The following is a 16,163-nucleotide window of genomic DNA, read 5'->3' as shown; positions in this document are numbered from 1 at the left end:
GTGGAACGATATAGTATATGTTGTCATGTACCAAGAATTTAAATAAAGACTTAATTATATTTGTCATTTTATTATTTATTTATGATGATCAATTTTATCTATTAAATAATAAAATATTTATTCAAGATTTTTAATTTCAAAATCATAATAATGTGAAACTTGATCAGCGACTTCATTTTTACTCTTCTTCAGAATTCATTCTCAATTGACACAATACAACCGCTAGACTAGACCTGTAATAATTCTTTGCAGGATTTTCTGTCCTAAATATGGAAAAGGAAAGGTGATTTTATGAACATTTTATTTACGAATTTAAAAAAACAAAACATTAAAGAATTGAAAAAACCATTCAGCCAATTTCTTTTTTTTTTCTTCAGGTTCTTGACTTTACAGGCTGCGGCACCTGATTCCTTTTGATTTTTTTTTCTTAACAAATTGCGAGAAAAAAGGAAATGGGGTCCGCGCTGTTTCTGTGGCAAAAAAAAATCACCTATTGCTAGTGATTTTCGTTTGCTTTCTACACCAAAAAACAAAAGACGTGGTTCACGTAAAAAATGACAGACAAAATAAATAAAAATTTGTGATAGTTTTCGATTACGATGGTAAATCTGATATATCTTAATTTAAAAAATAAAATAGATAATTATGACAAATACATAAATTTGAACAGTATTTTATTTGGTTTGGTAAATTTTTGCTGAATACACGGGTTAGTTTTAAAGAACCTGTGAGTTGTGGTAAGGTTTTAGTTACCTGTGATGATGCTTATACTTTAATGAGATTAATATTCAGACTGCTGGACATTTCTCTCCATGGTTTCGTGAACATGCGAGCAGGAAACAGAAGGAAAGTGAGTGTGAGAGCACAAATGAGGAAAAAGCATAATAGTGAACACAGGTAAGAAAACTTCTTCACTTTGTGAATGTGAAAGTGTGTGTATGTGTATTTACAGAAAAGCGGGACCTGTCTTAGTTTTTGGGAAATAAAAAAAGGGAAAAGGAAAATCCAAGTAACTAATTTGAATCACTTATCGAAAACTAATCCAAAAACAGAAATATTAAGAGGAGTTTCAACTCAGGCTGACGGTGAATCTCAGGATTCTAAGCTTGGAAATGTTCATCTTGAAATTGGTGCGATGAAAAGCCTTTGTAAAACATATTGATGAGTTGGTCGTTTAAGCAAATCGGAAGGAGGTGAAAAAGTTATTTTGAAGTCTTTCACAGGCAAGATGAAAGTCGATGTCGATGTGTTTAGTATGCTCATGAAAGGTAGGGTTGTCGACGATATGTCTTGCTGATTATTTGTCATAGTAGAGAAAAAAACGGAGATCAGTTTGGACGTGCAAGTCATGAAAGAGACTTCTTTCTAGAACATAGAAGGAAGTCTATTTATCAGGTGGACAACATGATTAACAGCATAATACCAATAACATTTGGATAATTTAGATTGAAATAAAAGACTTTGAGTAACATTTAGAATGCGTTAATGTTTTCTCTCTACAACAAAATTCTATAATGGGTTTCCAACACAACTTTTTTTTTATGTCCAATGCCATAATTTTTGTAGAGATCAACGTATTCAAACTCAGGACCATTACTAGATCTAATGATCTTAATATGTTTCTCAAACTGATTTTTAACATAAATGACAAAATTCAATAAAAGATTATTGGTTTTGCTTTTAGAACGCATATGAAAACCCCAAGTATGTTTAGAATAATCATCAACCATAGTAAGAAAGTATTTATGACCATGTATAGGTGGAATAGAAAAAGGACCCCCTATGTCAGTATGTATCATATCAAAACAGTTTAGAGAAAAAGTAATGTTATGTTAGAAAGGAAGCTTATGTTGTTTGGAATAATGGCATATTTCACAAATATCTTTATAAAAGAATTATGAACATAAGGGAAAGCTAACAATTTGGAGAAATAAAGTGGATTTGGTGGGGTTTAGAAGGAAGGGTGGGAGAGGTTGTAGGTTTAACTTGCCCCGCTAACAAAAACTAACAACTAACAATTGCGGATCAAAAAATAAAATAAAATAAGTGAAAGCTTTACAAATTTGTTTAATAACATTATCACAAGGATACCTTAATTTGCAGTGCCAAACATCAATGTTGTCCTTAGAACAATTTAAAGCAATATTAATAAAAGAAGGTCTTCTGAAATGGAAGGACAAACATCAACGTAGTATACACCCTTTAACATGCTAGCACGTCCAATCATCTTCTATGAAGTATTGTGCTGAATCTGATAATGCTCATTAGAAAAAAATAGACTGCAATTTAGGTCTTTGATAAGAGATTGAACAAAAATCAAGTTAAATGAAAATTCTGGAATGTAAAGAACATTAAAGATCATGAAGTTTTCAGAGAAGTATTTTGTTCCAGGATACACAATATTAATAATAGAAATGTTGGGAAGCCTCGCAGTTATAGGTTCGATCTTATATAATGTAGAAAACTATTTTATATTATGTGTCACATGGTCAGTAGTCCATTTATCTAAGATCCAAAGTTTACCTTTTGCTTTGTGACTGGACACATTATTATTGGCCTTTTAAAGGTGGCTGATAGCATGGTTTGATTCACCATTGTCATCCAAAAGCTTCAAAAGTCTTTGTATCCTCAACACTCAAAGAAGTGTTTGTGTCATCTTTCTTAGAAACTAGATTAGCAGAATCTTGAGTATCACCTTTGACATTAAGATTGCACATTTGTTGTGTGTTTCCACTTTTACCATTGTAATAACTTATGTCTTGGTCTCCTTTTTGTTTATACCATGGAGGATATCCATGCTTTGAATAACATATTTCTGCAATGTGATTCATCTTATGACAATAAGTACATTTCCTTAGTTGGGTGTTTCTTCCTCTTCCTTTTCCTTGAGCTCGAAAATCGTTGCATCTGCCTTTGACCTTTTCAAGAACCTTGTTCTTGAGCTTTATATGATTTCTCAATAGCATTCAAGAAGACCTTGTTTTCAAAACTTAAAATTCCAAAACTAGTATTCTTTCTCTCTTTTTGCATGATCAAAGAAAAAACCTTGTTTATGTTAGGCAAAGGTTCCATTAATAAAATCTAGGTTTTGACATTATTGATTTTGACAAGAAGACTCTAGGAAGATCACACTTACAAACTGCACATACAATTTGGTATGGGCACAGGAAGTTCAACTCTTCCCATATCTTCTTTAACATAGTGAAGAATTGAGTTATGGTTCTTTCTCCTTGAGTTATGGCCCTAACCGAAACGTATTCGACCAAGTTAACTCTAACTGAATGTGATTGAGTCACCCCAATTGAAATTTAGCCTATTTCGTCGAGTCGACCCAAGTCGAAACATGATCGACTTTGCACGACTTGGCCTTGGTCGAAATATGGCCAAATTCGTCCGAGTCAACATTGGCCGAAATACGGTCGAATTCATCTGAGTCGACCCCATCGAACTTTTGTCGAATTCGGTTGAGGCGACCCTACTGAAATTTGTTCGAATTTGAGCTAGTCAGTCCTTGTTGAAATTTGGTCGAATTCAGCCTAGGTGGTTCGATTGAAACTTTGTCAAATTCAGTTTAGGCGGTGTAACATCCATACTTTTAAATAACTATATTATTTATTTTATCCTTATCTTTAAAAATAAGATTTATAAAATCTTTTATGTTTAATGTTTCATATTTTATGTAAATGTAGTTTGAACATTAAAAATAATAATAATAATAATAAATAAAGTAGCTTTAAAAAAATATTATAACTATGTAATAATGAAAATAAATGATATTAGAAAAAGAAAAAAAGAAAGAAAAGATAGAGAAAGAGATATAATTCTTCATTAATGAAAGAAATCTTATCTTAATACATGATAACATTACATTTAATGAATGCATTCATTACTTGGCACATGCATGACTTGTAAATGGATGAATGAAATGGATGATGAAGGATAGATGAGATAAGATGATATAATGCACATGCATTACATTTAATGTAATGATTACTTTACAAAATTTTGGTTTATAAATAGGTTTCATGTGATAGGAATGTGAAATAGTGAAGAGAATGTGAGAGTTACGCTAGAAAAAAAAAGATATAAGGCTTATCTCTTCATTAATGAAGAGAATCTTTGCATTAATTACATGTTATCATAAGTGTACACATGGTTTGCTTATAAAAGAATGGAGTGAAAGAGAAAAAGAAAAGAAAAAGAAAGAAGATAAAGAGATCAGAAGGAATAATGTGCATTTAAGGCAAATGTGATCATGCAATTAATGCATATGTATGCATTTTTGCACTTTGGCTTTGGCTTATAAATATAGGTGAAATGGGAAAATTTACTTTAGAAAGGTGAGAAAGAAAGAAGGAAAGAAGAGAGAGAGAGAGATGGAGAAAATATAGAGAAAAAAGAGTGAGAAAGTTTGGATCAAAAGATTCGAAGAGATCCTAGCTCTCTTAAACTATTACTCGTGTGTTCTTCAATTAATAAGGTAAGGAGGAGTGAGGTTAAACTTTTTCTAAATTAATCTTGATAAACTCATGTGTGTTATATTAACCTTTTTTATTTATTTTAAATTATATATTATTTTATTTACTTCCAATTAACTTATTTTTATTTATTATCCTCTTTATTTATTTATATTTATATTATTTAACTTATGTCCAATTAAGTACTGGTCCTATTTATTTATTTATTTCCAGTTATGCACTGGTCATATTTATTTATGACATTTAATTTTATCGATAGTTATGCATTGTGTAACACCCCATTTAAATATTAACCTAATCAAATGGAATATTACACAAGATAACATAAAGGGTCAATTTGCGGAGTATCAAGTCACTCCTTACAAATATTCAAGGTACTTAAAAATGAAATACTAGGGCACACCACGATGCCAATAACTAGACAGAGAAAATAGTTCGGACAGTGTTTAAAATAAATACTTAGAGAGCAGATAATACATGGGCCATAGCCCTAAAGTAAACTCTGAAAAGCGAGATCTGTCCAAACACGAACTAAGCAACGAAACCTCCATCACCCTGATGACCACGGGGAGTTCTCGCATCTTCTCTTGATGATCATCATAAAAAGAGAAAACCACACACATAACAATCAAACAAACAAAGGGTAAGCTAGAGTAGAAAACAGTTTATCATGCAATCACATGCTATTACACAATCCAAGTAGTATATGTCATCCAAACATGTTATGACTCCTCAAGCAATACACTAGACTCGACACGACTCATCCGGATACATATAATCTAGTCAAATTCAGTGGATGCTTGCACTTGTGGTGGAAACCTCTGCTCACCCCCGAGCTAAGTGTTACAAGTGTTACAATGTCTCAATCCCCCCCCACACAAGGTTAGTCCTTGATGAGTTTCAGGCCTCCTGCTACTCTCACCACAAGAGTCAATCCGCTCTAAGTGAGACTAACTGACTCCTTAGAGTGTCAGGATGCAACCTTACCTTGAATCCTTACCAAATTATATAGATGGGGCACCACCATGAACTCCCACTAACAGGGGTCATAGAATTACGTCCCGACCACTGAAGCACTATCATGAGGTCTCACCTAGAGGCTCATGGAATTACCCACTGACACAGACCAAACATACTCAATCAATAAAGTAATATTTATCATGCACATAACTCTCATGCCAACCTTTATAACCAAATCCTCATTCATATTCCATGTTGAATCCATTCCAACTCATCCTTCCCAATCCATGAATATAGAATTTCACCTCATACTAATACCATTCCATTTTGATACCAACCATTTCATTGAAATCACATGCCAAGATTTATCCAAGCTCATCATTCACAACTCATACACCCTCTTACTCATGCATATTCACTCATCTCATGCTTTAACATAGCAATCCAACTTAACATCACATTATGCAAACGATTTAGGGATTTTAGAAATAAAACTACAGCTTGTGTAAAGCTCAAAAGTCTTTTGTATTTATATTCAAATTAAATATGATTGAATAAAGAACCAAATGAAACAAGAACCAACTTAATTGAATAACTATAAAGAAAGTTGTAAACCAAACAAGCAACAAAGGTCAATGTTGTCAACAACTAAACTACAGTGATCTTGCGATAAAAACTGCTCTACCTATAGAGATCCGATTCAAGATCAGACCAGTCAAAGTTAAAAACTATGTGTTAAGGGTCATCTATTAAAATATCAGCTCGATCCAATGGTTAACGAAGTAGTAACTTTCATTTTACGAAAAGTGTGCAGTGTTGTCAACAACTAAACTACAGTGACCTTGAGATAAAAACTGCTCTCACTACAGAGCTCGGATTAAAGATCCGACCGGTCAAAGTCAAGAATTTTGTGTTAAAGATCAACTGTTAAAATTTCAGCTCGATCCAACGGTTAACGCAGTAGGAATCTTCAGTTTACGAAAAGTGTGCAATGTAGAAAAAGAGTAGCGCCACATCAATCAAACATACTCGCACACCATACATTTTTATTCGACCAACAACCTCATTCAAGCATCACAGCCATACAAACAGACCAAAAATCGGCAAAATAACTTTAAATACATAGACCCTAGCTTCCCTTACCTGGAAAAAGATAGCAGAATATCTCGACACCCAAGCAAGTGAGTACAACCGACCACAGAGCAGATTTACGATCTGTAAAACAGTGGAATAGATTCAAAATGGGTTACCATGGTGAACCCTAGTTAGAATCATGATGGCAGAGCTGGGAATGAAAAAGGTACGGTGGAGAATCAACTTACATGGATTGAAGAATGGGGTTGAGTTAATGCAAAGAAGGGTAAGACCCAAACCCTAGCAGAGCTTCTGTGGAAAGAAAAGGGAAGAGCGAGAGCACTGATTTCGGCAAGTGAGTGCAGAATGAGGGACCTTGGCCGCTTTAGGGGCCTTGTCACCCTATGGGTCAGCCTTTAGGCCCAACTGATCAGGGACAACCCTTAAAAATAAGAGCAGAAAATAATTGAGCCTTACACATTGGTCATGTTTATTTATTTCATTTAATTTATCTTCAGTTACACACGGATACTATTTATTTATTTCATTTAATTTATCTCCAATTACGCACAGATTCTGTTAATTTATTTCATTTTATTTTATTTCTAGTTATGCACTAGTCCTACTTAATTATTTCTCTTAATTTAGCTTGATTTATCTCTAGTTATGCACTGGTCATATTTATTTATTTCATTTAATTTATCTCTAATTAAAAATATAGATAATCTTCTATTCTGATATATAGAATTCTTAATATTATACAAAATACATATTTTTGTAATATTTCATTTAATTTCATATATATATATATATATATATATATATATATATGAAATTATGTTATTCTTAGTGTTTCTCTCAAGGAAAATCTTATTATACAAAAGAAAAAAAAATCTATCTTTTATCAAATAATAATAGTAGTCAGGGCGTCACAAGTTGCGTCGACCGAAATTTGGCCAAATTTGGCCAAGTCAGTCTCGACAGCTTCAACCAAATTCAACCAAGTCGACACCAATCGAAACTCAACCAAATTCAACTTAGTTTACTACGCTCAAAACTTGGTCGAGTTGGCACCAATCGAAACTCGGTCAAATTCAACTTAGCTATGATTAAAACTCAATTGTATTCGATCAAGCTGGCTCCAACCAAAATTTGGCTGAGTCGGTCCCTGCCAAAATTCTGTTGAAAAACGTGCAAAAGAATGATTAGCGTTTGGACAAAAACCAAGAGGAGCATGAATTGGGTTCTTAATAAAAAATGTGCTTTTAAAATTTTTTCCTTTTAATATCAAAGTTCAATTAAATTTTTTTTTATTTTAATAAACACAATAAAATAAAGAGAGTAGGGAAGCGAAATTTGCAAAAAGTATTTATTCTGGTTTAGATCAAAGGACCCTATGTCCAGTTGTTAATCTCTTAAAAGTGAGATTAACTCAATCACTAAAATAAACCAAACTTACAATCAATGATAAGAAAGATTAAGGTTTAGAAAACACATCTCTTGAATCACACAAGAGATGAAGACACCTCCCTTGAAATCCACAAGGGATGAAAATACCTTCCTTGAATCACACAAGGAATGAACACCTCCTTTGAATCACACAAAGGATGATCGACTTTTCCTAGCAACAACAATAATACTCAATCACTCAAGATCCCACTTGATGAAAGTTATCGCTCTACCCACACTAGATTTTTCAAAGCCTTCTCACAGAGAGTTCTCAAATACTTAGACTTCTCTAACTTCTGTGTTTTTCAAATGAAAGCCTACCACTTTATTTATAAAAGCCTATTTAGAAATTAGATTAAAAATATGAAAAGTTAAGTCATCTGCCATAGATAATCGATTATCATAAGTGATAATTGATTATCACAGAAACTTTTATAAAAACATTTTTCTTGTTGTGACAATCTATTATCAGCCAGGATAATCTATTATCAGCAGGTGATAATCAATTATCACAGAAGCTTTTATCAAAAAATCAGTTTTAACTAAGATAATCGATTATCACTAAGAATAATCAATTTTTCTAGTGAGTTTTGCAAATAAATACAATTCTCTTGGTGCTCTACTGCTTGGGTTTTGCCTTTTTGTTAAATAGGAAACAATTTAAATGATTTTTTTTCCTCTCAACATTTGTTTGATTTTTTTTTATAATAGGTATCACCTCTCTAGGGTCTTTAACTTCTTCTTTTGAAAGTTGTATTGTATTTTTTATTATGAGTTTGGTTAGTCCCTCATGATTCATTATTCTATTTTTTTTCTTTTAATATTATTTTTTCAATGACAAATAATAGATGTGTTTTCTAGATAAGAATATAACTTAAATGTCAAAAACATATTTATATCTAACATGAGTTTTTGACTAAAAAAATATTAATATAATGATAAAAAACTAATTTTTACTTTAAGTATTAAAATTTTTTTCAAGTTAAATGTTTAATAATTTAAAAATGTTGGTTTAAATATCTCATTTCTTTTTGTCAATTCTATTATCAATGTATCTACTATTTATAATAATAAAAAATTATTATAATAAAAAAATAGGGATCATAAAAAAATTTAAAGTTTTTTAGAAACTAGTTAAAAACAGTGAATATAATAATAAGCAATAATAGAGATGAAATAATAAAATGTTTTTCTAAGAAATTAAACTGACAAATTATAACTTATAATTTAAAAAAATTTGGATACTATTAAAAATATGAAATATGGACAATGTTTATACTTGAGTTGGCAGAGACATAAGAACGAAAAGCAGGGCGGAGACAGTACCAGTAGATAGTGGGTCTCCCTTACAATTTGACAGAAAATCCCACAACTGAACCCACCCTACCCCACCCAATTTCAAGGCCAATTTCAACCACCGTTGGAGCCGACAAAAAACATAACATAACACGAAGAAACCCAACAAACAACAGCTAAGAAGTTTCGCACACCCAAAAACATGAAACGAAACCATAATTCCCACAACAACCACCACCACCACCACTCCTTCCGACCACGCAAATGGATGATGATGATCACCGTCATCGTAACAATATGCATTATCCTCCTGCTTCTTACCCTCACCAAACCCTCTTCTTCTTCTTCCTCTTCTGCAACATGGTCTTCTTCTTCTTCATCGCTCAATTTAACGGAAGAAGTAGGAGTGGGTCTTCCGAGATTGGCGTACATGTTGACGGGCACAAAGGGGGAGGGAGCGCAGCTGAAGAGGGTTCTTCAGGCAGTGTATCATCCCAGGAACTTCTACCTGCTTCATCTCGATCTAGAAGCTTCTGATGAGGAAAGGTTCGAGCTTGCCAAGTACGTCAAGTTCGAGGCTGTGTTTGCGGCCTTTGGGAACGTCATGGTCGTGGGTAAGTCTGATTTGGTCACCTACAAGGGCCCCACCATGGTCGCTTCCACTCTCCACGGCATTGCTCTGTTGCTCAAGAGGATTCCCCAATGGGACTGGTTTCTCAATCTCAGTGCCTCTGATTATCCTCTCATCTCCCAAGATGGTGTGTTGTCACTCTTCTTTGTTCTTTAAATCTCTAGTGTTGCAGTTTTCAAAATAGATTGCACATTCACCCAAATAATCTACACACGGGAAACAACTAGAATTGACTCCTAGTACAAACCTAAATTCTAGGATTCTACTAGAATTTCTCTTGTTGGTTGCTCTCAAGCATTTCCAATTGAAGTTGTACTAACATAGGATCCTTTAAAATTGAAGAGAGTTAAAGCAACTCTATTCAATTTTGAAGAATTTATGTTTACATGGCCATATTGATAAAGAAAAACTATAGTGAACAACTGGAGATGCTCTCTTAAGCATATATGACCAGCCATTATTATGGCATTATTGAACCATCTCGAGAGGTCGAACCTCCCCGTCCCCAACATGAGGGTGTGTGTTGTTGATTGCATGTTGACCAATACTGTAGTTAAAATAGTGTATACTCCCTCCACCCCACAATGACTTCAGTCTTAGACTTTTAACGTATCACTTTTTAATAAAATATTGATCTTTATATGTCTAATTTGTCCCCAAATTAATTACCTTGTCTTTCTCAATAAAAGTAATACGTTTATTGAGAAAATTGGATTATTTTAGTAAAATTGTTTTGAAAAGTGGTATATTTATTGTTATTCTTAATATAGTGCAAAAACGAAACTTTAAATTGCAGTAAATGTGGGATGGAAGGATGAAAAATTATGGATGTATATCAATGAATAGCAGAATGGGGAACAAACTCAAAGAAGTAGTATCAGTGAGTGGAATTTAAAACTATAATTGGCTATAACGGAGTAACTATAGTGACTGTAGAATCAAGTTGTCAATGATCACAATCACACCAACAACCTGGTAGAGAAAGAATTAGAGCAATCATGGAGATTGAGAAGTATGAGCCCAGAGATGAGAGAGAAGAATCAAAGGAAATTGGGCCAAACCACATGGATACCCTCTCATTCTCCAAAGACTTCCGATATAATATTCCTCCTCCTCCTCAGTCTTGTGCTTCTTCTTGTGTCCCTTTCTCCTGGATCATTGGACATGTGTCTCCTTGGTATAACTAACTTTTCCACTTTTTCCATGTGATTTGACTGCTTAATTTCATTTTCACTTTTGGGTTATTTTGGCTCCATGTTACATAGGAGTATAAAAGTAGGAGTTAGTCCTCAACCTATAAGCTGGATTTTAGGGTTGAGTTAAGCTCAAATTTAAGTTCTAAGACGGTAATGGTAGCTATTAACTCAAGAGTGATGAATGATACATAAATTTAAATCTCAATCTCTAGTGTTGCAGTTTTCAAAATAGATTGCAGTCTCTCTTCTACTTATTCTGTTTTTGTGCATAATCCTGCATATGGAAAGGATTTTTTTCCTATTATAAACATTGATTTCACAACATTAATTTCTGTTTGTTAATATGCTTCTACAAAGTAGCAGGAAAAAGAATATTTTTCTACGTTTGGATAATCCTAGAGGAGAAGTTTATGGTCCACTGTTTTCTGTTTATGATGGATACGTATCTAACAAGCAGCCCATAGCAAGCCCTGTGGCCTAAAATGAGAATTCTGACGTTTATCCCCTATCTTCTATAAAACTCTAAAATACTGCTGCGCTGTATTAAGTTAAGCTATTTTACAATTTTTACCTTCTCTCGGGGATATTTCTTATCTTTTACTGAGCTGTAATTGTTATTGTTAGCGTTGGTTGTTAAATTCTTCCTGCATTACATTCTGATAATTAATGAATTTAGCATTCTCAAAGTAATCCCTATTTGGTAGTCGTTACCTTTGGTTCCGTTCTCCCTTGTATCCTAATTTGTGTTATGGTATCAAAACTCTCATCTGGAGCTTTGTTGATACGCCTTTATATCCATGTCTTCATCATCAAACCATTAACAATCATGAGATAAATACACCTGACCTAAGGCAAAACCCCTCGAGTCCTTGTTACATCCATTCAAGTGAGAATCCTTCTTCAGTCATTATCACACTAATCTTATACGGAAACTACTATCACTTTTAGTCACGCTCCTTCTGAATGGCACTAATCTTTAAAAGCAATAAGGTGCTGACTTCATTCCTATTACACAACCCACCAACCTGTTGTATCCAGTGTGGAAATGTTGTAACAATTTGATCATATCATGGATCTTAAACTCCTTGTCTCAATCTATCTCTCAAAGCATTCTTTACTTTGATCATGCAGATGCCATTTGGAATGACCTAAAGAAATGCTTCTCTCAAAATGACATGTTGCATATTGTTAGGCAGGGAAGTTAGGAACAAATTTAAAGATAAAAGTAGTAAAATTGTTAGTTGCTAGAAGGGTGAGACTTTCTAGGAAAGTCTATACATTTTTATCTTATGGGATGTTGAAGGGGAGATTTTGGAATTGTTGTTTGTGATAGGGAGAACCCTACGAGAAAGGAAAGCAGTTTTCCTTTGGAAACTTTGGTTTTTACTGTGTAAAGTGAATAATACAATGCAAGACTATGTCTTCTCTTCTTTTCTGTCTAGTCTCTTTTAGTTTCCTTTCTTGGGCACGTAACAATTTGGTCCGACTTGCTAGATCTGTTAAAGGACAGTCTTGGAAATTAGAGTCAGTGCTTTGGATAGATTGGCCAGTGAGAAAGGAAAGGTGATTACAAAAATGAAGATAGATCTGTCTATTATCAAAGATCCCCTAGAGGACATGAAGTAGATTAAAGACTTTCTTCAAGACATCAAGGAAGGAGAGAATTTTCAGATGGAGGAAAAAATTCAATCAATCGGGATGAGAAAAGAGAAGAGAATGTCATTGACAGTAATGGATTTAATAAAGATGAGGAATAACCACTTTGCCCTTCGGTTAAAAGGGTGGAGTTGCCCAAATTTGAAGGGAATGGCCCCCAAGGTTAGATAGCAAGGGCAACAAATGTTTTTGATTGGAACATCAAAGGATCAACAAAAGTACACCTAACTTTCGTTAGCATGGAAGTAAATGCAGGCTAGGGATTCAAAATCTGGCAGCAAAAATCCAAGAACTCTTCTTGGGAAGATCTTGCAACAACACTACTATGGATAGCGGGAGGCAACATGGGAAGCATATTATTTGATAGTTTGCTAGCAGTAACACAGTCTGGGAGTGTGAAAAATTTCATCCAAGAATTCAAGATATTGGTGTCACAAGCAAATCAAATATCGAAAAATTGGTTGAGGGAGTATTTCTTTGCAAAGCTACAGGCCCTCTGCAAGAAGAACAAGATTCAGACATGCTTAATTACATTATTATTCATAATGTTGTTTGTATTTCTAAATTATTTCTTAACCTTATTTCCATTTCTAAAGTAATTTCCATGCTTAATTACACACTCACCTTCTCTAATGATGTTTTCAAGATTCAAGAAATGAACTCTTTGAAAATGACTAGTGTGACTAAATTGAAAGAAGGGTTCTATCATCTAGTTTAGGTAGTTATTTAAGTTGATTGGTTGAAGAAAGCATTTAAATGAGAGGAAAGGTGAAGGAAGAGATTATTTCACTTACCTGTGAGGATTGAGACCTTTGGACATTGGGTGAAAGTTTACAAGCTAAGTATTATATTCAATGGAGAATCCCTTATTTTTTCTTTTAAGATGCCACGTTTCTATTAGTATATGGATAGGAAGGAAATGTTTCAAGTTCTCATTTGATCATTCTCATTTAATTTTGTTATCATGTGTAACAAGTACTTTCCTTTAGTGGTTTTTGCTTTTTATTCTTAAACGAACGGAGTTTAAGTCTAACTAAACTTGACATAACTGAATTGTAAGGTGAGGTTTTCATCCACTTACATACTATGACTTGATCATATCTCTAGTCGATATGAGATCTTCAACAGACGCTCTCATGTCAAGGACTAAACATCTTGAGGATGAGACTAGGGTGTTACCTGATAGTGGGGGATATGATAGGCCTTACAAACTTGGCTAGGATAGGCTCTTATATCATCTTAAGAAAGTGGAATTTAAACCTCACTTCACCATACCAAAACTACACTTATAAGGTAATGTTTAACCCATTTATATACTATAATTTTGTCATATATCTAGTAGATGTGAGATCTATGTGAATCCTAGTCCGTTTCACAAATGTAAATTATGTTTACTTTGCTGACTTTTTTCCATGTAACTTGCTTCAGATCTCTTGCACATCTTTTCATTCTTGCCCAGGGATCTCAATTTCATTGAGCATACAAGTAATATTGGTTGGAAAGAGTATGTACATTATCTATCCTTTGATATTTTCTCAATTTGTTGCTAAACTATTTGTTCATAATTTTGCAATAACTGTGGCATCAGGCATCAAAGAGCTAGACCGATCATTATAGATCCAGGCTTATATCATTTGAAGAAATCTGGTGTTTACTGGGCTAAAGAGAAGAGATCTGTTCCTTCATCGTTCAAATTATTCACAGGTATTAAATATGCAGCATTTCTGAAGCTTTGTCGTATTCTCTTCTAGGTCCTAACATATCCCTGTTCTTTGCTCTTCTCATTTTTCTTTATAAATATATGCTGCTTAAGTCTCTCTTATGCATCTCATATTCTATCTTTTGTGTTTTTGTTTCATTGTCTTAAACATGAATAGGGGACGAACCCTGGGGTAACAGTAATGTTCCACCTTCGCGACCAGTTGGTCATGGGCTTTAATTCAGAAACAGTCTCTTTGCATATGTTGAAGACTGCTTACAGTTACCCTCCCTCATACCTCGTTGAAAAGAGGATCTATGGCACTAGAGAACCTTAGTTTTTTTATTGTCATAAAGATGAGCATGGCAGAGTAACAATGTCTTCGGCATGCATGATTGGCTCTGCACATGCTGCTATTTCTTATTAACCGCAGCTCAATATAATAGATGATTAAGAAATCATTCTAATGAGATGTGTCATTACATGAATTTAATGTTCTAACTAGCCAAAGACATCTAAAACATTATTGGAAAAGTAGTTTGGTTAGCATAATTGTGTTGTCTTTCTATACAAAGGATTCGAATGAATGCTCGGCCATTTCATTGACCAAATGATTGAAGTTTGTTTGGGTATATTCTTATAAAATAAATTGACCCCAAGTAAATTTACTTGATACCCTATGCGAAAGCTGAGTCATCAAACATACAAGTTTCTTTAGAAGAATTGAATGGAGTTCTCTTATTAGCTTAGAGCTATATTTCTGGAAAAACATCAAAGGTTTTGCTGTTGCTCTTATTTTTGTTATTACATAGAGCATTTGTATAACATAGAACACAAATCATTTGGGTGCAGATGTTATTTTTAATTTGAGAGGAACTTCATTTTACTTGATATTTTGGTGAAGTCTTAGTTGTTTTACCTAATGGTATTTGTGTCTTTCAACCAGGTTCTCCGTGGATTGTGCTGACAAAGTCGTTTCTGGAGTTTTGTGTTTTGGGTTGGGATAATCTTCCTCGCACTCTCCTTATGTATTACACGAATTTTCTTTCATCCCCTGAGGGCTACTTCCATACGGTCATTTGCAATCATAAGGATTATCAAAACACGACCATTAACCATGATTTACGTTATATAAGGTGGGACAACCCGCCAAAACAGCATCCATTGTTCTTGAAGTTGGAGCATTTTGATGACATGGTACGTAGTGGTATTCCTTTTGCTCGGAAGTTTGCAAAGGATGACCCAGTTCTTGACAAAATTGACAAGGAACTTCTGGGAAGATCAAAGGGTCACTTTACACCTGGAGGCTGGTGTTTTGGCAGTCCTCTTTTGGGAAAAGACTCTTGCACAGTTTATGGAAATCCAATTGTAGTTAAACCTACTTTACGATCAAAGAAGCTTGAAAAACTATTGGTGAAACTGTTGGATTCTGAAAATTTTAGGCCCAAACAGTGTAAATAGTCGTCACTGCAACTTGAAATCTCTATTCACGATTCTATTGCCATTTTTATTGCATCTGTTCAAATTTAACCCTGAATTGCTGTGAAACGTGTTTTTTTTCTTGTGGCATATGAACGTAAAGTAGGTCTTATCAATTGATGCCGTAAATGAACCTTTGATTTCAAGAGAAACTTTTGCTTCTTTTGAAACATAATGCAGTGGTATTGGACAAAGGAACATTCGTAGACCTGGCAATTTGACCATCTCACATTGTTTGACCTTGG

The 16,163-nt window shown here is 33.9% G+C and overlaps 1 protein-coding gene across 1 annotated transcript; it reads left to right on the top strand.

Annotated features, from left to right (window-relative positions):
* The first annotated feature begins 9,261 nt into the window (after nt 1-9,261).
* Nucleotides 9,262-15,969, top strand: LOC114165828 (beta-glucuronosyltransferase GlcAT14C). The gene is made up of 4 exons (XM_028050422.1): nt 9,262-10,015; nt 14,169-14,244; nt 14,329-14,444; nt 15,386-15,969. The coding sequence occupies exons 1-4, from the start codon at nt 9,460-9,462 to the stop codon at nt 15,898-15,900; spliced, it is 1,263 nt and encodes a 420-aa protein (XP_027906223.1). The 5' UTR covers nt 9,262-9,459; the 3' UTR covers nt 15,901-15,969.
* The last annotated feature ends 194 nt before the right edge of the window (nt 15,970-16,163 follow it).

The sequence above is a fragment of the Vigna unguiculata genome, chromosome 10 (assembly GCF_004118075.2).
Source record: "Vigna unguiculata cultivar IT97K-499-35 chromosome 10, ASM411807v1, whole genome shotgun sequence".
In the NCBI taxonomy this organism is placed as follows: Eukaryota; Viridiplantae; Streptophyta; class Magnoliopsida; order Fabales; family Fabaceae; genus Vigna; species Vigna unguiculata.
This window is presented reverse-complemented; position numbering and strand designations above follow the sequence as displayed.